The following is a 24,584-nucleotide window of genomic DNA, read 5'->3' on the forward strand; positions in this document are numbered from 1 at the left end:
CTGTATCTAATCCTGTGTGATACTGTCTGCTGAGCCCTGTATCTAATCCCGTGTGATACTGTCTGCTGAGCCCTGTATCTAATCCCGTGTGATACTGTCTGCTGAGCCCTGTATCTAATCACGTGTGATACTGTCTGCTGAGCCCTGTATCTAATCCCGTGTGATACTGTCTGCTGAGCCCTGTATCTAATCCCGTGTGATACTGTCTGCTGAGCCCTGTATCTAATCCCGTGTGATACTGTCTGCTGAGCCCTGTATCTAATCCCGTGTGATACTGTCTGCTGAGCCCTGTATCTAATCCCGTGTGATACTGTCTGCTGAGCCCTGTATCTAATCCCGTGTGATACTGTCTGCTGAGCCCTGTATCTAATCCCGTGTGATACTGTCTGCTGAGCCCTGTATCTAATCCCGTGTGATACTGTCTGCTGAGCCCTGTATCTAATCCCGTGTGATACTGTCTGCTGAGCCCTGTATCTAATCCCGTGTGATACTGTCTGCTGAGCCCTGTATCTAATCCCGTGTGATACTGTCTGCTGAGCCCTGTATCTAATCCCGTGTGATACTGTCTGCTGAGCCCTGTATCTAATCCCGTGTGATACTGTCTGCTCAGCCCTGTATCTAATCCCGTGTGATACTGTCTGCTCAGCCCTGTATCTAATCCCGTGTGATACTGTCTGCTGAGCCCTGTATCTAATCCTGTGTGATACTGTCTGCTCAGCCCTGTATCTAATCCTGTGTGATACTGTCTGCTCAGCCCTGTATCTAATCCTGTGTGATACTGTCTGCTGAGCCCTGTATCTAATCCCGTGTGATACTGTCTGCTCAGACCTGTATCTAATCCCGTGTGATACTGTCTGCTGAGCCCTGTATCTAATCCCGTGTGATACTGTCTGCTGAGCCCTGTATCTAATCCCGTGTGATACTGTCTGCTGAGCCCTGTATCTAATCCCGTGTGAGACTGTCTGCTCAGCCCTGTATCTAATCCCGTGTGATACTGTCTGCTCAGCCCTGTATCTAATCCCGTGTGATACTGTCTGCTCAGCCCTGTATCTAATCCCGTGTGATACTGTCTGCTCAGCCCTGTATCTAATCCTGTGTGATACTGTCTGCTCAGCCCTGTATCTAATCCCGTGTGATACTGTCTGCTCAGACCTGTATCTAATCCCGTGTGATACTGTCTGCTCAGCCCTGTATCTAATCCCGTGTGATACTGTCTGCTCAGCCCTGTATCTAATCCCGTGTGATACTGTCTGCTCAGCCCTGTATCTAATCCTGTGTTAAGCTATGTTCACAAAGGCCTGTCTCTGCAAAGATCGTACTGCCCGGATCTTTCCGGATGACATGTCAGTTCTTTGTGGCGCCACATGGGATCCGGGCCGGAGCGTATACTATGTGTATGTATATATGTGTATATATATATATACTATGTGTATACGCTCTCGCTGGGATCCCATAGAAGAACAGGCTGTGTTCCACACCCTACAAAGTACGGCCGTTGTTCATGTAGTGTGAACATAGCCTTATACTGTCTGCTGAGCCATGTATCCAATCCTATCCTCTGTGATACTGTCTGCTGAGCCCTGTATCCAATCCTGCCCTGTGTGATACTGTCTGCTGAGCCCTGTATCCAATCCTATCATGTGTGATACTGTCTGCTGAGCCCTGTATCCAATCCTATCCTGTGTGATACTGTCTGCTGAGCCGTGTATCCAATCCTATCCTCTGTGATACTGTCTGCTGAGCCGTGTATCCAATCCTATCCTGTGTGATACTGTCTGCTGAGCCCTGTATCTAATCCTGTGTGATACTGTCTGCTCAGCCCTGTATCTAATGCCGTGTGATACTGTCTGCTCAGCCCTGTATCTAATCCCGTGTGATACTGTCTGCTCAGCCCTGTATCTAATCCCGTGTGATACTGTCTGCTCAGCCCTGTATCTAATCCCGTGTGATACTGTCTGCTGAGCCCTGTATCTAATCCCGTGTGATACTGTCTGCTCAGCCCTGTATCTAATCCCGTGTGATACTGTCTGCTCAGCCCTGTATCTAATCCTGTGTGATACTGTCTGCTCAGCCCTGTATCTAATCCTGTGTGATACTGTCTGCTCAGCCCTGTATCTAATCCTGTGTGATACTGTCTGCTCAGCCCTGTATCTAATCCTGTGTGATACTGTCTGCTCAGACCTGTATCTAATCCTGTGTGATACTGTCTGCTCAGACCTGTATCTAATCCCGTGTGATACTGTCTGCTCAGCCCTGTATCTAATCCCGTGTGATACTGTCTGCTGAGCCCTGTATCTAATCCCGTGTGATACTGTCTGCTCAGCCCTGTATCTAATCCCGTGTGATACTGTCTGCTCAGCCCTGTATCTAATCCCGTGTGATACTGTCTGCTCAGCCCTGTATCTAATCCCGTGTGATACTGTCTGCTCAGCCCTGTATCTAATCCCGTGTGATACTGTCTGCTCAGCCCTGTATCTAATCCCGTGTGATACTGTCTGCTGAGTCCTGTATCCAATCCATCCTGCCTTGTGTGATACTGTCTGCTGAGTCCTGTATCCAATCCATCCTGCCTTGTGTGATACTGTCTGCTGAGCCCTGTATCCAATCCATCCTGCCTTGTGTGATACTGTCTGCTGAGTCCTGTATCCAATCCATCCTGCCTTGTGTGATACTGTCTGCTGAGCCCTGTATCCAATCCTGCCCTGTGTGATACTGTCTGCTGAGCCGTCTATCTAATCCTTTCCTGCGTGATACATCTTCCGGTAATAGAAGGGTTAATGCAGGCGGCATGGGAGAAGGAGGACAAAGATCAGAGTACAGGAGGATCCTCCCTGCCAGTCAGCGACCTGTGCTCACTATTATTATTATATAATACTAATCATGTCTGCCCATCACCCGCTCCTAAGACGCCTATCACACACCCAGTATAATACCAGTCCCCATCCTGGGGGCCCACCAGTGAAGAACCAGTGAGAAAAGACCTGTCACTCAGGATAGAGGGGGATTCCCATCATATATAATATAGTATATACCTGGAGGGATCAGTATAAAGGGGTAACCCCATCATATATAATATAGTATATACCTGGAGGGATCAGCATAGAGGGGGATTCCCATCATATATAATATAGTATATACCTGGAGGAATCAGCATAGAGGGGGATTCCCATCATATATAATATAGTATATACCTGTAGGGATCAGGACACAGGGGTAACCCCATCATATATAATATAGTATATACCTGGAGGGATCAGCATAGAGGGGGATTCCCATCATATATAATATAGTATATACCTGTAGTGATAATGTATATAATATAGTATATACCTGTAGGGATCAGGATAAAGGGGTAACCCTATCATATATAATATAGTATATACCTGTAGAGATAATGTGTATAATATAGTATATACCTGTAGGGATAATGTATATAATATAGTATATACCTGTAGAGATAATGTGTATAATATAGTATATACCTGTAGGGATAATGTATATAATATAGTATATACCTGTAGGGATAATGTGTATAATATAGTATATAGCAGGTACAGGATAATGTATATAATATAGTATATAGCAGGTACAGGATAATGTTATGTGTATATAGAAGCTTGGAAGGAAGTTTTAAAAACAAACATTTTATTGTATTTTTTTTTTTATATTTCCTGTTTGCCGTACAGTAAAGGTGCATGTGGTTCTCTAGTCAGTTGTCCTTGTCAGGTTTGCTGCTCTCAGGAAATATCTAGTATTTAGTGCACTTCTCTGTGATCTATACATTGTAGGACCTACCTACAGGAGGGTTACCTATAGGAGGACCTACCTACAGGAGGGTTACCTATAAGATGACCTACCTACAGGAGGGTTACCTATAGGAGGAACTACCTACAGGGGGGGGGGGTTACCTATAAGATGACCTACCTACAGGAGGGTTACCTATAGGAGGAACTACCTACAGGGGGGGGGTTACCTATAAGATGACCTACCTACAGGAGGGTTACCTATAGGAGGAACTACCTACAGGGGGGGGGGTTACCTATAAGATGACCTACCTACAGGAGGGTTACCTATAGGAGGAACTACCTACAGGGGAGGTTACCTATAGGATGACCTACCTACAGGGGGGGGGTACCTATAGGATGACCTACCTGCAGGGGTTGAGCCGAGGTTTGGGACCCCAGTTGGGGCAATAATATTGTTTGGGTGCTGCATGTGCTGGAGCAGTGTGGAGCCTGAGATGTTTGTCTGGCAGATTCTCTGGAGATGAGTTGTGGATAGAAAGAAGTCATCATGGCAGTCTGGTCTAGATGCCAATCAGCTAAGTTGCCCCCTGTGAGTCACTGGATGTAACTGCACTGTAATCTTTTATAGAGTCTGTAGTGGTAGTAGGATTTTGCTATGATTGCATGAGGGAGGGTTATAGGAAAGGCTTCCCGGCATGTATGGCGACCTCCTCACATCGATATGTTTTCTATATTCCTATTACTGCAAACTTCATGCTAACAAAACTTCACACAAATGCTCTGAGGAGTATTATTACCTGCGGACAGAGCGTAGCGCCATCTCTGTTGGTATTATAGTATTTCCCCTGTGTTGGGTCCAACCTGGTGAATATTGTTAACGTTGTCCTGACTTCCGGAATGGCTATGATAACGGTCACGGCCTACGGCGGCTGCATCAGTGTCCGATCTGAGGGACGGGACTCATCATGGTCCTGCAGACGGAGATGGAAACATAGTAAACATTTGTATTGTGATTTCTACAACTACAGCGCCACCTATCAGACACTTTTTTGGATTATAATTTAAAGGGCTAGTGCCATTCAGAAGCGGAGTGTGCTTTAGGGTGCGTTCACACCTACAGGATCTGCCTCAGATTTGATATCAATGTAAACTAAATAACTGAACACAGCATCAAATCTGCAGCGGATCCTGTATGTGTGAATGCAGCTTTAGAGTGGACGCAAAACAAGGCACAGCTCCCCATGTACCTCCAGTGTACCCCACATCACTAACAATCACCCCACTTCTCCCCATGTACCTCCAGTGTACCCCACATCACTAACAATCACCCCACTTCTCCCCATGTACCTCCAGTGTACCCCACATCACTAACAATCACCCCACAGCTCCCCATGTACCTCCAGTGTACCCCACATCACTAACAATCACCCCACAGCTTCCCATGTACCTCCAGTGTACCCCACATCACTAACAATCACCCCACAGCTTCCCATGTACCTCCAGTGTACCCCACATCACTAACAATCACCCCACTTCTCCCCATGTACCTCCAGTGTACCCCACATCACTAACAATCACCCCACAGCTCCCCATGTACCTCCAGTGTACCCCACATCACTAACAATCACCCCACAGCTCCCCATGTACCTCCAGTGTACCCCACATCACTAACAATCACCCCACTTCTCCCCATGTACATCCAGTGTACCCCACATCACTAACAATCACCCCACTTCTCCCCATGTACCTCCAGTGTACCCCACATCACTAACAATCACCCCACTTCTCCCCATGTACCTCCAGTGTACCCCACATCACTAACAATCACCCACAGCTCCCCATGTACCTCCAGTGTACCCCACATCACTAACAATCACCCCACAGCTTCCCATGTACCTCCAGTGTACCCCACATCACTAACAATCACCCCACTTCTCCCCATGTACCTCCAGTGTACCCCACATCACTAACAATCACCCACAGCTCCCCATGTACCTCCAGTGTACCCCACATCACTAACAATCACCCCACAGCTTCCCATGTACCTCCAGTGTACCCCACATCACTAACAATCACCCCACAGCTTCCCATGTACCTCCAGTGTACCCCACATCACTAACAATCACCCCACAGCTCCCCGTGTACCTCCAGTGTACCCCACATCACTAACAATTACCCCACAGCTCCCCGTGTACCTCCAGTGTACCCCACATCACTAACAATCACCCCACAGCTCCCCATGTACCTCCAGTGTACCCCACATCACTAACAATCACCCCACAGCTCCCCATGTACCTCCAGTGTACCCCACATCACTAACAATCACCCCACTTCTCCCCATGTACCTCCAGTGTACCCCACATCACTAACAATCACCCCACAGCTCCCCGTGTACCTCCAGTGTACCCCACATCACTAACAATCACCCACAGCTCCCCATGTACCTCCAGTGTACCCACATCACTAACAATCACCCACAGCTCCCCATGTACCTCCAGTGTACCCCACATCACTAACAATCACCCCACATCTCCCCATGTACCTCCAGTGTACCCCACATCACTAACAATCACCCCACTTCTCCCCATGTACCTCCAGTGTACCCCACATCACTAACAATCACCCCACTTCTCCCCATGTACCTCCAGTGTACCCCACATCACTAACAATCACCCCACTTCTCCCCATGTACCTTCAGTGTACCCCACATCACTAACAATCACCCCACTTCTCCCCATGTACCTCCAGTGTACACCACATCACTAACAATTATCCCACAGCTCCCCGTGTACCTCCAGTGTACCCCACATCACTAACAATCACCCCACAGCTCCCCGTGTACCTCCAGTGTACCCCACATCACTAACAATCACCCACAGCTCCCCATGTACCTCCAGTGTACCCCACATCACTAACAATCACCCACAGCTCCCCATGTACCTCCAGTGTACCCCACATCACTAACAATCACCCCACTTCTCCCCATGTACCTCCAGTGTACCCCACATCACTAACAATCACCCACAGTTCCCCATGTACCTCCAGTGTACCCCACATCACTAACAATCACCCCACTTCTCCCCATGTACCTCCAGTGTACCCCACATCACTAACAATCACCCCACTTCTCCCCATGTACCTCCAGTGTACCCCAGATCACTAACAATCACCCCACAGCTTCCCATGTACCTCCAGTGTACCCCACATCACTAACAATCACCCCACAGCTCCCCATGTACCTCCAGTGTACCCCACATCACTAACAATCACCCCACAGCTCCCCATGTACCTCCAGTGTACCCCACATCACTAACAATCACCCCACTTCTCCCCATGTACCTCCAGTGTACCCCACATCACTAACAATCACCCCACAGCTCCCCGTGTACCCCACATCACTAACAATCACCCACAGCTCCCCATGTACCTCCAGTGTACCCCACATCACTAACAATCACCCCACATCTCCCCATGTACCTCCAGTGTACCCCACATCACTACCAATCACCCCACTTCTCCCCATGTACCTCACATCACTAACAATCACCCACAGCTCCCCATGTACCTCCAGTGTACCCCACATCACTAACAATCACCCCACATCTCCCCATGTACCTCCAGTGTACCTCACATCACTAACAATTACCCCACAGCTCCCCATGTACCTCCAGTGTACCCCACATCACTAACAATCACCCACAGCTCCCCATGTACCTCCAGTATACACCACATCACTAACAATCACCCACAGCTCCCCATGTACCTCCAGTGTACCCCACATCACTAACAATCACCCCACAGCTCCCCATGTACCTCCAGTGTACCCCACATCACTAACAATCACCCCACAGCTCCCCGTGTACCCCACATCACTAACAATCACCCACAGCTCCCCATGTACCTCCAGTGTACCCCACATCACTAACAATCACCCCACAGCTCCCCGTGTACCCCACATCACTAACAATCACCCCACAGCTCCCCATGTACCTCCAGTGTACCCCACATCACTAACAATCACCCCACAACTCCCCATGTACCCCACATCACTAACAATCACCCACAGCTCACCATGTACCTCCAGTGTACCCCACATCACTAACAATCACCCCACATCTCCCCATGTACCTCCAGTGTACCTCACATCACTAACAATCACCCCACTTCTCCCCATGTACCTCACATCACTAACAATCACCCACAGCTCCCCATGTACCTCCAGTGTACCCCACATCACTAACAATCACCCCACATCTCCCCATGTACCTCCAGTGTACCTCACATTACTAACAATCACCCACAGCTCCCCATGTACCTCCAGTGTACCCCACATCACTAACAATCACCCCACAGCTCCCCATGTACCTCCAGTGTACACCACATCACTAACAATTACCCCACAGCTCCCCATGTACCTCCAGTGTACCCCACATCACTAACAATCACCCCACAGCTCCCCATGTACCCCACATCACTAACAATCACCCACAGCTCCCCATGTACCTCCAGTGTACCCCACATCACTAACAATCACCCCACAGCTCCCCGTGTACCCCACATCACTAACAATCACCCCACAGCTCCCCATGTACCTCCAGTGTACCCCACATCACTAACAATCACCCCACAGCTCCCCATGTACCTCCAGTTAACCCCACATCACTAACAATCATCCCACTGCTCCCCATGTACCTCCAGTGTACCCCACATCACTAACAATCATCCCACTGCTCCCCATGTACCTCCAGTGTACCCCACATCACTAACAATCATCCCACTGCTCCCCATGTACCTCCAGTGTACCCCACATCACTAACAATTACCCCACAGCTCCCCGTGTACCTCCAGTGTACACCACATCACTAACAATTACCCCACAGCTCCCCGTGTACCTCCAGTGTACACCACATCACTAACAATCACCCCACAGCTCCACACGTACCCCACATCACTAACAATCACCCCACAGCTTCCCATGTACCTCCAGTGTACCCCACATCACTATCAATCACCCCACAGCTCCCCATGTACCTCCAGTGTACCCCTCATCACTAACAATCACCCCACAGCTCCACACGTACCCCACATCACTAACAATCACCCACAGCTCCCCATGTACCTCCAGTGTACCCCTCATCACTAACAATCACCCCACAGCTCCACACGTACCCCACATCACTAACAATCACCCCACAGCTTCCCATGTACCTCCAGTGTACCCCACATCACTAACAATCACCCACAGCTCCCCATGTACCTCCAGTGTACCCCTCATCACTAACAATCACCCCACAGCTCCACACGTACCCCACATCACTAACAATCACCCCACAGCTCCCCATGTACCTCCAGTGTACCCCACATCACTATCAATCACCCCACAGCTCCCCATGTACCTCCAGTGTACCCCTCATCACTAACAATCACCCCACAGCTCCACACGTACCCCACATCACTAACAATCACCCACAGCTCCCCATGTACCTCCAGTGTACCCCTCATCACTAACAATCACCCCACAGCTCCACACGTACCCCACATCACTAACAATCACCCCACAGCTTCCCATGTACCTCCAGTGTACCCCACATCACTATCAATCACCCCACAGCTCCCCGTGTACCCCACATCACTAACAATCACCCACAGCTCCCCATGTACCTCCAGTGTACCCCACATCACTAACAATCACCCACAGCTCCCCATGTACCTCCAGTGTACCCCACATCACTAACAATCACCCCACAGCTCCCCATGTACCTCCAGTGTACCCCACATCACTAACAATCACCCCACAGCTCCCCATGTACCTCCAGTGTACCCCACATCACTAACAATTACCCCACAGCTCCCCATGTACCTCCAGTGTACACCACATCACTAACAATCACCCCACAGCTCCCCATGTACCCCACATCACTAACAATCACCCACAGCTCCCCATGTACCTCCAGTGTACCCCACATCACTAACAATTACCCCACAGCTCCCCATGTACCTCCAGTGTACCCCACATCACTAACAATCACCCCACAGCTTCCCATGTACCTCCAGTGTACCCCACATCACTAACAATCACCCACAGCTCCCCATGTACCTCCAGTGTACCCCACATCACTAACAATCACCCCACAGCTCCCCATGTACCTCCAGTGTACACCACATCACTAACAATTACCCCACAGCTCCCCATGTACCTCCAGTGTACCCCACATCACTAACAATCACCCCACAGCTTCCCATGTACCTCCAGTGTACCCCACATCACTAACAATCACCCACAGCTCCCCATGTACCTCCAGTGTACCCCACATCACTAACAATTACCCCACAGCTCCCCATGTACCTCCAGTGTACCCCACATCACTAACAATCACCCCACAGCTCCCCATGTACCTCCAGTGTACCCCACATCACTAACAATCACCCCACAGCTCCCCGTGTACCTCCAGAGTACCCCACATCACTAACAATCACCCACAGCTCCCCATGTACCTCCAGTGTACCCCACATCACTAACAATTACCCCACAGCTCCCCATGTACCTCCAGTGTACCCCACATCACTAACAATCACCCCACAGCTCCCCGTGTACCTCCAGAGTACCCCACATTACTAACAATCACCCACAGCTCCCCATGTACCTCCAGAGTACCCCACATCACTAACAATTACCCCACAGCTCCCCATGTACCCCTCATCACTAACACTCACCCCACAGCCCCCATATACCTCCAGTGTACCCCACATCACTAACAATCACTCCACAGTGCCCCATATACCTCCAGTGTACCCCACATTCTGTTAGAGGGAACAGTATCTTCTCTCTGCAATGAGCCATTTAATGGGGTTATCCAGTTATCAGACCAAAAACACATCAGTTTGGGCGTTGGCTATGCAGCTCAGTTCCATTGAAGTAAATGGAGCCAAGTTATAATACCTCACACAGCCTGAGGACAGGGGTGGTGCTGTTTGTAGAAGATGGCAGCTATGTATTTGTAGCCCTGGATACATTACAGACGTCCATGCTCCAGAGTCACAGGAAAGCCACATGACTATCACAGATCAGAAGCTGCGTACGACTATAGAGCGACCCTTTCCCGATAAGAAGTGTATCTAAGTATCTGTGTGTGATACGACGTCAGATAGCTTCACTGCCGCAGAAACTGAAAGCAGACAGAGTCCCGTCTTGTTCCATATAACCAGGCGTCACTTCCTCTAACCTCAGAGAGAAACTGTAACATAAAGTCTGATTATTCAGCAAACTGTGTGGCGGCCATGTTCCCCTGTCTGGCAGCCGAGACCACCGCTGCTCCCCCGCTTGTTAGGGTCAAAGAGATATGGGGGGACAGATACCCATACCTCCCAACGTTTGCTGTGAGGAAAGAGGGACATTCAAATCAATGTGCCACGCCCCCATAGCCACGCCCCCTATAACCACACCCCCTATAACCACATCACCTATTACCATTATATAAGGAACAGATATTATCACCACATAGTGACTTATACCCCCGTACCATTGCTACATAACATCCACTATAGAAAGACCAGTACTCTCCCTCAGCATTGGCCATATAGCGGTGTACATGGGTTCTGCAGACCTTAGAAAGGATTACATTGCAGTTATTCAGTGACTCACAGGGGACGTTTCCTCTGGTTTCCTTTTGTGTTTCTTCCCCATATTGGCCGGTCATCTTGAAAACTTCTCTGGCCATGGTAATGTGAATCTGCAAGACAAAGATTTTAGGCCACTTTGTGCCCTCATATGGTATTAGGCCCCCTGCATGCGGTGTTCCCATATTATATTAGGCCACTCTTCTATGCTCCCCTATAGTAATCAGGCCCCTCTGTGCCCCATATAGTAGTTTGGCCCCATCTCTTCCCCATTTGCCCTCTTTGTGCTGACATAGGCCTCCTCTGCCCACATAGTATTAGCCCCCACCCATGCCTCTATATAGTCTAGCAGTCCCCATATATTCTAGGCCATATTTGTTTACTGGTCCCCATATTGTATAAGCTCCCCAATGTGGCAGCCCCCATATAGCATAGGTCCCCCTTTGCAGTAGTGCCCATATAATATAGCCCCCCCTGTGTAGCCGCCACATAGTATAGCCAAACCTTCTTAGCCCTCACATAGTATAGCCCCCTATTTGTAGTCCCCACATAGTATAGGTCCCCTGCATAATACCTTGCATGTGAAAAAAAACCAAAAGGATGATTACCTCTCACCGCTCCCCCGCAGTCTCTCCTCCTGGAGCTACTTCCAAGTACAGAGACTTCTAGTACAGGCTTCCTGCATTAGAAGTTCACTGTTCTGGCCCAACGGTGCCTGCATCTTCTCTCCTTCTTGTCTCAGACATGATATTGTGGTGTAGCCTACTCAGTAGCACTGATGGAGTGATGGTATCAGTGGTATTGTACAGCTCGGCCAGTGATGGGCCAGCACACGGGTGTATAAATATATATGTACTGCTGGTATAACCTAGGTACATACAGGTGTGGTGTTGGTACCTGCTTTGTTTTGTGGCTGGCTGTACTGTTCCCTGCCGGGCTGTGATGGGTCCCTTGGGCTTCTGTCACAGTAGTCCTGAGTGGCAACTGACCCACCCGGACTATTGGTACCACCACCCACAGACAGGGGAAAAATAACCCAAGCTGTGCGGCTAGTGTGTATGGAGGAAAGATGACAAAGAAAGAGAAGAGGAGATGGGCTAGAGGTAAAGAGACCCAGCCTGTCAGTGTGACTGTAAGCTCTCCCCTGTCAGCACCCACCAGCACGAGCACCCAGCAGACAGCTCCCCCCAGTGTAATGTCTATTCTAATGGAAACATGTAATATGTAGACATCAGGGGAGGCTGCAGCACTAGTGACACAGACAGCTCCCCCCAGTGTAATGTCTATTCTAATGGTAACATGTATTATAGAGACATCAGGGGAGGCTGCAGCACTAGTGACACAGACAGCTCCCCCCAGTGTAATGTCTATTCTAATGGTAACATGTATTATAGAGACATCAGGGGAGGCTGCAGCACTAGTGACACAGACAGCTCCCCCCAGTGTAATGTCTATTCTAATGGTAACATGTATTATAGAGACATCAGGGGAGACTGCAGCACTAGTGACACAGACAGCTCCCCCCAGTGTAATGTCTATTCTAATGGTAACATGTATTATAGAGACATCAGGGGAGACTGCAGCACTAGTGACACAGACAGCTCCCCCCAGTGTAATGTCTATTCTAATGGTAACATGTATTATAGAGACATCAGGGGAGACTGCAGCACTAGTGACACAGACAGCTCCCCCCAGTGTAATGTCTATTCTAATGGTAACATGTATTATATAGACATCAGGGGAGACTGCAGCATTAGTGACACAGACAGCTTCCCCCAGTGTAATGTCTATTCTAATGGTAACATGTATTATAGAGACATCAGGGGAGGCTGCAGCACTAGTGACACAGACAGCTCCCCCCAGTGTAATGTCTATTCTAATGGTAACATGTATTATAGAGACATCAGGGGAGGCTGCAGCACTAGTGACACAGACAGCTCCCCCCAGTGTAATGTCTATTCTAATGGTAACATGTATTATAGAGACATCAGGGGAGGCTGCAGCACTAGTGACACAGACAGCTCCCCCCAGTGTAATGTCTATTCTAATGGTAACATGTATTATAGAGACATCAGGGGAGACTGCAGCACTAGTGACACAGACAGCTCCCCCCAGTGTAATGTCTATTCTAATGGTAACATGTATTATAGAGACATCAGGGGAGACTGCAGCACTAGTGACACAGACAGCTCCCCCCAGTGTAATGTCTATTCTAATGGTAACATGTATTATAGAGACATCAGGGGAGGCTGCAGCACTACTGACACAGACAGCTCCCCCCAGTGTAATGTCTATTCTAATGGTAACATGTATTATAGAGACATCAGGGGAGGCTGCAGCACTAGTGACACAGACAGCTCCCCCCAGTGTAATGTCTATTCTAATGGTAACATGTATTATATAGACATCAGGGGAGGCTGCAGCACTAGTGACACAGACAGCTCCCACTGATTCCTTGTGGTATTTCTTTCGTTTTGTTTTTCAGGCTGTTGTTGATCTCGCTTCTCTCGCCCTGTAGCAATTATTACTAAATGTCTACAAAACTCCTGTCCTGTTGCCAAAACAGCCGTTAAGTGGTCACCTCCCCCCTTGATAACCAGGGCCTGAGCCGGGGAGATAGCGACAAGTCTTAGAGGAAATCATCTATGAACATGATAGATAAATATACAGAGGGCACATGTGAGGCCGGGTGTGATAGGAATCCACATCACTGACATCATATCGGTCCAACCATAAAAGCCTCATCACTGGTTCAGCTCGTGTTCACATGGGGCGTCTTTCATGCAGCTTGTGTTCACACGGGACGTCTGTCATGCAGCTTGTGTTCACACGGGGCGTCATTCATGCAGCTCCTGTTCACACAGGGCGTCATTTATGCAGCTTGTGTTCACACGGGGCGTCTTTCATGCAGCTCGTGTTCACACAGGGCGTCTTTCATGCAGCTCCTGTTCACACGGGGCGGCTTTCATGCAGCTCGTGTTCACACAGGACGTCATTTATGCAGCTTTTGATACCGGCTAATTCACAGGAACACATGCGCAGTCTCAGTGTTCCCCTATGATGTATGATGGCGGCGTAGGAGGGGGGGAGGAAGGGGATTGTTGTGAAAGCTACAACATACCCAGAATTATTACGACAGTCGTGAAAACTGTGCAGAGAGTTAAATAACCTACAAAGAGGAAGCGGGAGGAAGCTTCCTGCTGCTAGAATCATAAAGCATGCTGGGAGTTGTAGTTTCCAGTTTGAGAACACTGTGCTAGAGCGTTACAGGGATACTAAGTACTGCAAAACTACTACTCCTATCATTCCATTACAGCCACATGTGTCTGATGGCCTGGGGAGAGAAGTAGGGCCACAGGTTGAGCACTATTGCCCTATAGAGCCCAACAGTTTGAAGACCACAACTCCCAGCATACCCTGACTAACTGGGAGTTGTGTTTTCCCCACAAGTAGAGCGTTACACACAGGAGATTTCATTAAAGGGGTTTTCCAGTTTTCTATACATGAATTTGTCCATAGTAGGATGAAATAGTAGATGCCTGGTATGTCTTGCACTTTCATTTTTCTCCATTATTAGGGGCACTCCAATTAATTTGAAAGATAAAAATAAAAATACACAGGTGCCAGACAATTATATAGATTTGAAATTTCTTATATTTAAAAATCCCCAGTCCTCCAGTACTTATCAGCTGTTGTATGTCCTGTAGGAAGTGGAATATTCTTTCCAAAGCAGCAGCAAATCCCTATAGAAAACCTCTCCTGCTCTGGACAGTTCCTGACATGGACAGAGGCGGCAGCAGAGAGCACTGTGTCAGACTGGAAAAAATACACCACTTCCTGCAGGACATACAGCAGCTGATAAGTACTGGAAGACTGGAGATTTTTAAATATAAGTACAATACAAATCTGTATAAGTTTCTGACACCGGTTGATTCGAAAGTAAACCATTTTTATCGGAGTATCCCTTTAAGATGTCTGATTGCTGTCAGTGAGTGGTCACCCAACCCCATCATATCCAGATGCGGGGGGGAGGGGGTCGTGCTTTTGTATCGAGCCACACGCTTTATCTCTGGATGAATATTCCCGTTCACTGACAGACACTGGAAATCTTTAAGATGGCAACAAACTGAAACAAAGTATCATAGAAAGAACTGATCACAGAGATGAACCACACAGAAGACTGCGCACCTTCTCTTGATAGGGGGCTGCAGAGGCCTGGGCTCAGACCATGTGATCACCCCCTCACCCTCCGGACCCTCCACTCCACCGCAGCTAAATGACTCCGAGATGAGTGACATTCTCTCCTGGGCCCCACGCTCCATCCCGCCGGCTCATCAGGTCTCCTCCTCAAGGACAAATTACCTGCAGCTTCCTCCATACAGTCTACATGTAACCTGAGCCCTGATAATTGGATGATTAAGAGATGGCGACCTTGTGAGCGCTGCTCCGGAGATATAGAGATTGATAATGGATGAAGGGCATTCTATGTCCTAATATACCTCCCCTGTAATGTCACCAAGCATATGCCCTACAACTACTAAAGGGACCGGTAACCCCACAGCCCAGAGCTATACCCAGCCTGACATGGCTGATACCAGAGAGTAATAGATTGTATGTACCTGTCCTACAGTCACCTCCCTCCCCCAGCCTGACATGGCTGATACCAGAGAGTAATAGATTGTATGTACCTGTCCTACAGTCACCTCCCTCCCCCAGCCTGACATGGCTGATACCAGAGAGTAATAGATTGTATATACCTGTCCTCCAGTCACCTCCCCCCAGCCTGACATGGCTGATACCAGAGAGTAATAGATTGTATGTACCTGTCCTACAGTCACCTCCCCCCCAGCCTGACATGGCTGATACCAGAGAGAAATAGATTGTATATACCTGTCCTACAGTCACATCTCCCCCCCCCCCCAGCCTGACATGGCTGATACCAGAGAGTAATAGATTGTATGTACCTGTCCTACAGTCACATCTCCCCCCCCCCAGCCTGACATGGCTGATACCAGAGAGTAATAGATTGTATATACCTGTCCTACAATCACCCCCCCCCCCCCTCAGCCTGACATGGCTGATACCAGAGAGTAATAGATTGTATGTACCTGTCCTACAGTCACCTCCCTCCCCCCCCAGCCTGACATGGCTGATACCAGAGAGTAATAGATTGTATATACCTGTCCTACAGTCACCCCCCCCCCCCCCCCAGCCTGACATGGCTGATACCAGAGAGTAATAGATTGTATGTACCTGTCCTACAGTCACCTCCCTCCCCCCCCAGCCTGACATGGCTGATACCAGAGAGAAATAGATTGTATATACCTGTCCTACAGTCACATCTCCCCCCCCCCCAGCCTGACATATGCTGATACCAGAGAGTAATAGATTGTATGTACCTGTCCTACAGTCACATCTCCCCCCCCCCAGCCTGACATGGCTGATACCAGAGAGTAATAGATTGTATATACCTGTCCTACAGTCACCCCCCCCCCCCAGCCTGACATGGCTGATACCAGAGAGTAATAGATTGTATTATTGTAATATTGTTTTCTCTGGACAGTTCCTGACATAAACAGAGGTGGCAGCAGAGAGCACTGTGTCAGACTGGGCAGAATACACCACTTCCTGCAGGACATACAGCAGCTGATAAATATTGGAAAACTTGATTTTTTTTTTTTAATAGAAGTAAATTACAAATCTCTTGCACTTGCTGGGACCAGTTGATTTGAAAGAAAACATTTTTTGGTGAACAACCCCTGAAAATTCCAGTGATGTAACGATTTTTCACATGATAATCGGCCTGTACAGTCAGTCTCCACAGACCTTGGTGCTGGTATATAGCGTATCTATGTAATGTGCATGAGGATGCGGCGCTGAGTTTACATGTAAGCAAAATCCAGATAAGACAGCGCCCCCGGCTATTACATCATTAGTCGTGGCCCCCAGCAATCTGACCAATCTGGTTCAAGTAATTAGTCAGGGTGGGGGCACTGTTGTCCTGTAAACACCCATAGGGGCCCGGAGGTGGCACTACTAGCACCAGAGAAGCGCAGCCCCCCTCTTCAGGGACAGTATATGGCGGTATAACCATCCTGATGGCACAGAGGTCACTCTATACTGATACACTGTAACAAACCATCAGCTCTGAGGAGTATGAAGTGACAGCTGGTTCCCATTCACTAACAGCAAGCAGAGATCCTGACCCGCTGAGGAACTGAGAAACAGTGAGAAGTTTGCACAACTTTCCATTGTTGAGTGACAGAAACTTTATTCCTCTGCGGTTCGGGGCGGAGGGTTTGTGCCGTCACTCTCTTGTGATGTCACATTTGTGGTGTAGCAGAGTCAGCTCAGCGCTGGAGCAGTGACACCCCGCAGCTTGTTGACTGTAAAGTTTGGGAGATCTGTGATCCGTACAACACGGAGGAGAAGGAACAGCAGAGAGGAAGCGTTGCACTCCGCAGACCCGGAATATTTGGAGAAGTTTCTGATTTCACAGACGGGAGAAGCCGGTGAGTTCTGACTGCAGGAAAGTCTCCACATACAGAGGTATAATGTATAGCATGTCACTGATGTAGCAGAGCTGATCGTGTCACACTGTGTCCTGTGTGCCCGGATGCATAGAGATAATGTGCTAGATGTCACCTGCAGTCCTATGTAACAGCACAGATAACACAGTGATATCTCTGAGTACAGATAATGTAGTAGATGTCACCTGCAGTCCTATGTAACAGCACAGATAACACAGTGATATCTCTGAGTACAGATAATGTAGTAGTCACCTGCAGTCCTATGTAACAGCACAGATAACACAGTGATATCTCTGAGTACAGATAATGTAGATGTCACCTGCAGTCCTATGTAACACCACAGATAACACAGTGATATCTCTGAGTACAGATAATGTAGATGTCACGTGCAGTCCTATGTAACACTACAGATAACACAGTGATATCTCTGAGTACAGATAATGTAGATGTCATCTGCAGTCCTATGTAACACCACAGATAACACAGTGATATCTCTGAGTACAGATAATGTAGATGTCACCTGCAGTTCTATGTAACACCACAGATAACACAGTGATATATCTGAGTACAGATAATGTAGATGTCACCTGCAGTCCTATGTAACACCACAGATAACACAGTGATATCTCTGAGTACAGATAATGTAGATGTCACCTGCAGTCCTATGTAACACCACAGATAACAGTGATATCTGAGTACAGATAATGTAGTAGTCACCTGCAGTCCTATGTAACAGCACAGATAACACAGTGATATCTCTGAGTACAGGTAATGTAGTAGCTGTCACCTGCAGTCCTATGTAACACCACAGATAACACAGTGATATCTCTGAGCACAAATAATGTAGATGTCACCTGCAGTCCTATGTAACACCACAGATAACACAGTGATATCTCTGAGTACAGATAATGTAGTTGATGTCACCTGCAGTCCTATGTAACACCACAGATTAACAATGATATCTCTGAGCACAAATAATGTAGATGTCACCTGCAGTCCTATGTAACACCACAGATAACACAGTGATATCTCTGAGTACAGATAATGTAGTTGATGTCACCTGCAGTCCTATGTAACAGCACAGATAACACAGTGATATCTCTGAGTACAGATAATGTAGTAGTTGTCACCTGCAGTCCTATGTAACAGCACAGATAACACAGTGATATCTCTGAGTACAGATAATGTAGATGTCACCTGCAGTCCTATGTAACACCACAGATAACACAGTGATATATCTGAGTACAGATAATGTAGTAGTTGTCACCTGCAGTCCTATGTAACAGCACAGATAACACAGTGATATCTCTGAGTACAGATAATGTAGATGTCACCTGCAGTCCTATGTAACACCACAGATTAACAATGATATCTCTGAGCACAAATAATGTAGATGTCACCTGCAGTCCTATGTAACACCACAGATAACACAGTGATATCTCTGAGTACAGATAATGTAGTTGATGTCACCTGCAGTCCTATGTAACAGCACAGATAACACAGTGATATCTCTGAGTACAGATAATGTAGTAGTTGTCACCTGCAGTCCTATGTAACAGCACAGATAACACAGTGATATCTCTGAGTACAGATAATGTAGATGTCACCTGCAGTCCTATGTAACACCACAGATAACACAGTGATATATCTGAGTACAGATAATGTAGATGTCACCTGCAGTCCTATGTAACACCACAGATAACACAGTGATATCTCTGAGTACAGATAATGTAGTTGATGTCACCTGCAGTCCTATGTAACACCACAGATAACAATGATATCTCTGAGTACAGATAATGTAGTAGTCACCTGCAGTCCTATGTAACAGCACAGATAACACAGTGATATCTCTGAGTACAGGTAATGTAGTAGCTGTCACCTGCAGTCCTATGTAACACCACAGATAACACAGTGATATCTCTGAGCACAAATAATGTAGATGTCACCTGCAGTCCTATGTAACACCACAGATAACACAGTGATATCTCTGAGTACAGATAATGTAGTAGTCACCTGCAGTCCTATGTAACACCACAGATAACACAGTGGTATCTCTGAGTAAGATAATGTAGTAGATGTCACCTGCAGTCCTATGTAACACCACAGATAACACAGTGATATCTCTGAGCACAGATAATGTAGTAGATGTCACCTGCAGTCCTATGTAACACCACAGATAACACAGTGATATCTCTGAGCACAAATAATGTAGATGTCACCTGCAGTCCTATGTAACACCACAGATAACACAGTGATATCTCTGAGTACAGATAATGTAGTAGTCACCTGCAGTCCTATGTAACACCACAGATAACACAGTGGTATCTCTGAGTAAGATAATGTAGTAGATGTCACCTGCAGTCCTATGTAACACCACAGATAACACAGTGATATCTCTGAGCACAGATAATGTAGTAGATGTCACCTGCAGTCCTATGTAACTATATTGTACTATTATGTAGCACTGTCTGGCAGTATTATGCACATGTTGTACTACACTATATAGTTTGTTCTGTATGGGAGCTTCATCGAATGATCTCACTTTGCATAACAGCGCCATAGAGTGTCTACGTGTTACTACCATACAGTGCTAACATAAAGGCACCATACAGTGATTACATAATCCTGCCATACAGTGTTAAAGGGGTATTCCACTCAAACATAACTTTTGATATGTTGCTGCCCATGATGAGACTAACAATTCCTTCCATATTTGTTATTATCTATTCAGTCTCCTTCCCCCAGTCCTCAGCTGCTGCTTTCTGCTGAAGACACAAAAATCTGTGTGTAAGCCTTTCTTTCTGTCTCCCTCTCCTCCCCCCTCCCTTCTGAGACAGCTTATGTAAATAAGTCCCTGGCAGGCTGTATCTGCAACATTGTAGCTTCTTTGTAATGCTGGGAGGGATAATCACAGTCAGTTCATAAGCAACTTGACCCCAGAGTAACTCTCCCAGCATTACAAAGAATCTACAAAGTTGCAGATACAGCCTGCCAGGGACTTGTTTGCTTCATCCGTCTCAGAAGGGAGGGGAGACAGAGAGAAAAGCTCACACACAGATTTTTGTGTCTTCAGGAGAAAGCAGCAGCTGAGAATTGGGGGAAGGATACTGAATAGATAATAACAAGTATGGAAGGAATTGTTAGTCTCACTATGGGCAGCAACATATCGAAAGTTATGTTTGAGTGGAGTACCCCTTTAATATAAGACACAGTGATCCCGTAACATATCACCGCCATATAGTGAGTTCACCATATATTTTACCTGTGATTATTTTGTTCTAGGAATCCTCTGGACGTCAGACAATGAGACGGATGTATGGGGTGCGGAAAAAATGTCGTCTATAAAGCGGCACCCGTAGAATCTATGACCGATGACATCACAGGCAGCTAGGACTATTACATCATCATTATAATGAGCCACAACTATCCCCAGGGCAACCAGAGTGCTAACCTGACGCAGATCTGCACCCCGGAGCACAATCTGGACGTGTACCTGTTCCCGACCACTTACATCCTGGTCTTTGTGCTGAGCGTCCCGGCCAATCTGGTCTCCCTGTACGTGTCCTACCAGCAGGTGATGAAGAAGAACGAGCTGGGCATCTACCTCTTCAACCTGTCCTGCTCCGACCTCTTCTACGCCTTCTCCATCCCCCTGTGGATCGACTTCAGTCTGAACCATGATGACTGGAGGTTTGGGAAGACGCTGTGCGCCTGGAGCGCCTACTCCCTGCACACCAACCTGTACTGCAGCGCCGGCTTCCTCACCTGTATATCCCTGGACAGGTATCTGGCGGTCGTCTATCCCTTTAGGTTTCAGCATCTCAGGACTAGAAAAATGGCGACATTCATCAGCCTGGGGGTGTGGGCGGTGCAGAGCGCCTCCAACGTGGCCATCCTGCTGTACGAGGAGACCTTCAATAACACCGACGACCTCTTCTGCTACGATATCTACCCCATGGAGGAGTGGAAGGCGCAGTTCAGTATCTTCAACGTCACCGTGGGGCATTTCCTGCCCCTGCTGATCATGATCTTCTGCTACCACAGGATCTACGTGGCGGTGAAGCATAACCAGGCCACGGAGGACAAGGACAAGCACAGGATCAAGCAGCTGCTGCTCATCATCGTGGTCATGTTCACACTCAGCTTCACCCCCTACCACATCATCCTCCTCATGCGCAGCATCATGGAGCCCAACAACTGCCCCTTCGCCAAACGAATCTTTGCCCCCTATAAAGTGAGTGTGGCGCTATCTAGTGTCAACTGCCTGGCGGACCCCCTGCTCTACTGCTTCATGAGCGAGACCGGGAGGGCCGACGCACGGATGATAGTGCAGTGCTGCCGCACCAAGACCCCGTCCACACCCAACTCCGAACTGCAAATGTGCACAGTGTCTGAGAGGATGAAGAGGACGAAAGACTTCACCGACATCACCAACATCTAGAACCCTACTCACTGATATTCATCATCTAGAACTCTACTCACTGATATTCATCATCTAGAACCCTACTCACCGACATCACCAACATCTAGAACCCTACTCACTGATATTCATCATCTAGAACCCTACTCACTGATATTCATCATCTAGAACCCTACTCACTGATATTCATCATCTAGAACCCTACTCACTGACATAACCAACATCTAGAACCCTACTCACTGATATTCATCATCTAGAACCCTACTCACTGACATAACCAACATCTAGAACCCTACTCACTGATATTCAACATCTAGAACCCTACTCACTGATATTCAACATCTAGAACCCTACTCACTGATATCACCAACATCTAGAACCCTACTCACTGATATAAAACGCTGTCATATGATGTGTAAATCTGGCCATAGAATGCAAAGAAGTGAGGACTAGTAACACTCTGCAGGTATTGTTATATGTGTCTGACATCACTGCACTACAAGTGATCACAGCCCCTTTATATGGAGCAACAGGTGTAATAGGAGTATGGTAGTATAATGGGAGCATGGCGGTATTCTCAACTACTGCTGCCCTAGACACTAAACCTAAAGACGCCCCATCTTCTCTCACCAATTACCTCACGATTGGTAGGTAATAGCTCCAGGCGTCACATTTAACACCGCCATACCAGACCTGACCAATACCGCCATACTGTGACTGGATAACACCGCCACACCAGACCTGACCAATACCGCCATACTGTGACTGGATAACACCGCCACACCAGACCTGACCAATACCGCCATACTGTGACTGGAAAACACCGCCATACCAGACCTGACCAATACCGCCACACTGTGACTGGAAAACACCGCCATACCAGACCTGACCAATACCGCCATACTGTGACTGGATAACACTGCCACACCGGACGTGACCAATACCGCTATACTGTGACTGGATAACACTGCCATACCAGACCTGACCAATACCGCCATACTGTGCTGGATAACACTGTCATACCAGACCTGGCCAATACCGCCATACTGTGACTGGATAACACCGCCATACCAGACCTTACCAATACCGCTATACTGTGACTGGATAACACCGCCATACCAGACCTGACCAATACCGCTATACTGTGACTGGATAACACTGCCATACCAGACCTGACCAATACCGCCATACCAGACCTGAACAATACCACCATATCCCCCACCCTCCTCGAAAAGACACCAGATTTACTGGCAAGGCTGAACAGGAGGTGGGAGACTAGGAGGAAAAAAAAGTTGTTTCCTTCCCCCTGCTCCCTGGTGCTGCCCTAGGCATCGGACCACGGGTGCCTAGTGGTAACTACAGCCCTGAATGGGAGTATGGTAGTATAATGGGAGTATGACCACGAATAAGACCCCCAGGAGCAGTCACAATGCATTGCCGCCTGTATGTATCAGGGGCCTTTATACTTAGAGAATTAATAAAGATGGAAGAATTGGTTACACACTGGTAGAATTGGAAACTTTTCCTGTCTTGTCCTCTCCAAGGATGGAAGGTGGTGGCTGCCGGGTGATGTATGGTGGAGCCGGAGTGTGTGGATGTACTAATTATTATTATTATTATTATAAGCTGCAGGGTTTCTGCACACATCTTACCTACTCATGATTTTTAATAAGCGCGGTGGGGGGGAATTGATTGGGCAGCATGGGCACTGGGGGGGGGGCAGGGTTGATGGGGCATCATGGGCACTGGGGGGGGCAGGGTTGATGGGGCATCATGGGCACTAGGGGGGGGCAGGGTTGATGGGGCATCATGGGCACTGGGGGGGGGCAGGGTTGATGGGGCATCATGGGCACTGGGGGGGGCAGGGTTGATGGGGCATCATGGGCACTGGGGGGGGCAGGGTTGATGGGGCATCATGGGCACTGGGGGGGGGCAGGGTTGATGGGGCATCATGGGCACTGGGGGGGGGCAGGGTTGATGGGGCATCATGGGCACTGGGGGGGGCAGGGTTGATGGGGCATCATGGGCACTGGGGGGGGCAGGGTTGATGGGGCATCATGGGCACTGGGGGGGGCAGGGTTGATGGGGCATCATGGGCACTGGGGGGGGCAGGGTTGATGGGGCATCATGGGCACTGGGGGGGAGGGTCGCCATTTCAGGTTCGGCTGGCAGTTTGTGGTCTACAGCTCGGAAACCTCTGTGCTCCGGTGAGTGATCTGTATTTCCTGCTTGCTGACTTCCTCCTGATGTTTTATTAGTAGAGATGAGCGA

The 24,584-nt window shown here is 48.2% G+C and overlaps 1 protein-coding gene across 3 annotated transcripts in view; it reads left to right on the plus strand.

The window, feature by feature from the left end:
• Window positions 1-23,812, plus strand: part of GPR65 (G protein-coupled receptor 65) — a 132,985-nt gene extending 109,173 nt beyond the window's left edge. The window contains exons 1-2 of one of the 3 annotated variants that reach the window (XM_069949832.1): window positions 17,484-17,875; window positions 21,176-23,812. In XM_069949832.1, the coding sequence (XP_069805933.1) occupies window positions 21,306-22,334 (1,029 nt within the window). In that variant the 5' untranslated portion in view covers window positions 17,484-17,875; window positions 21,176-21,305 and the 3' untranslated portion in view covers window positions 22,335-23,812. Of the gene's footprint in view, window positions 1-17,483; window positions 17,913-21,175 lie in introns of those variants that run through there. The other 2 variants (XM_069949835.1, XM_069949833.1) reach the window with 2 other exon arrangements.
• Window positions 23,813-24,584: the final 772 nt, after the last annotated feature.

This window comes from Dendropsophus ebraccatus, chromosome 13 (genome assembly GCF_027789765.1).
Source record: "Dendropsophus ebraccatus isolate aDenEbr1 chromosome 13, aDenEbr1.pat, whole genome shotgun sequence".
In the NCBI taxonomy this organism is placed as follows: Eukaryota; Metazoa; Chordata; class Amphibia; order Anura; family Hylidae; genus Dendropsophus; species Dendropsophus ebraccatus.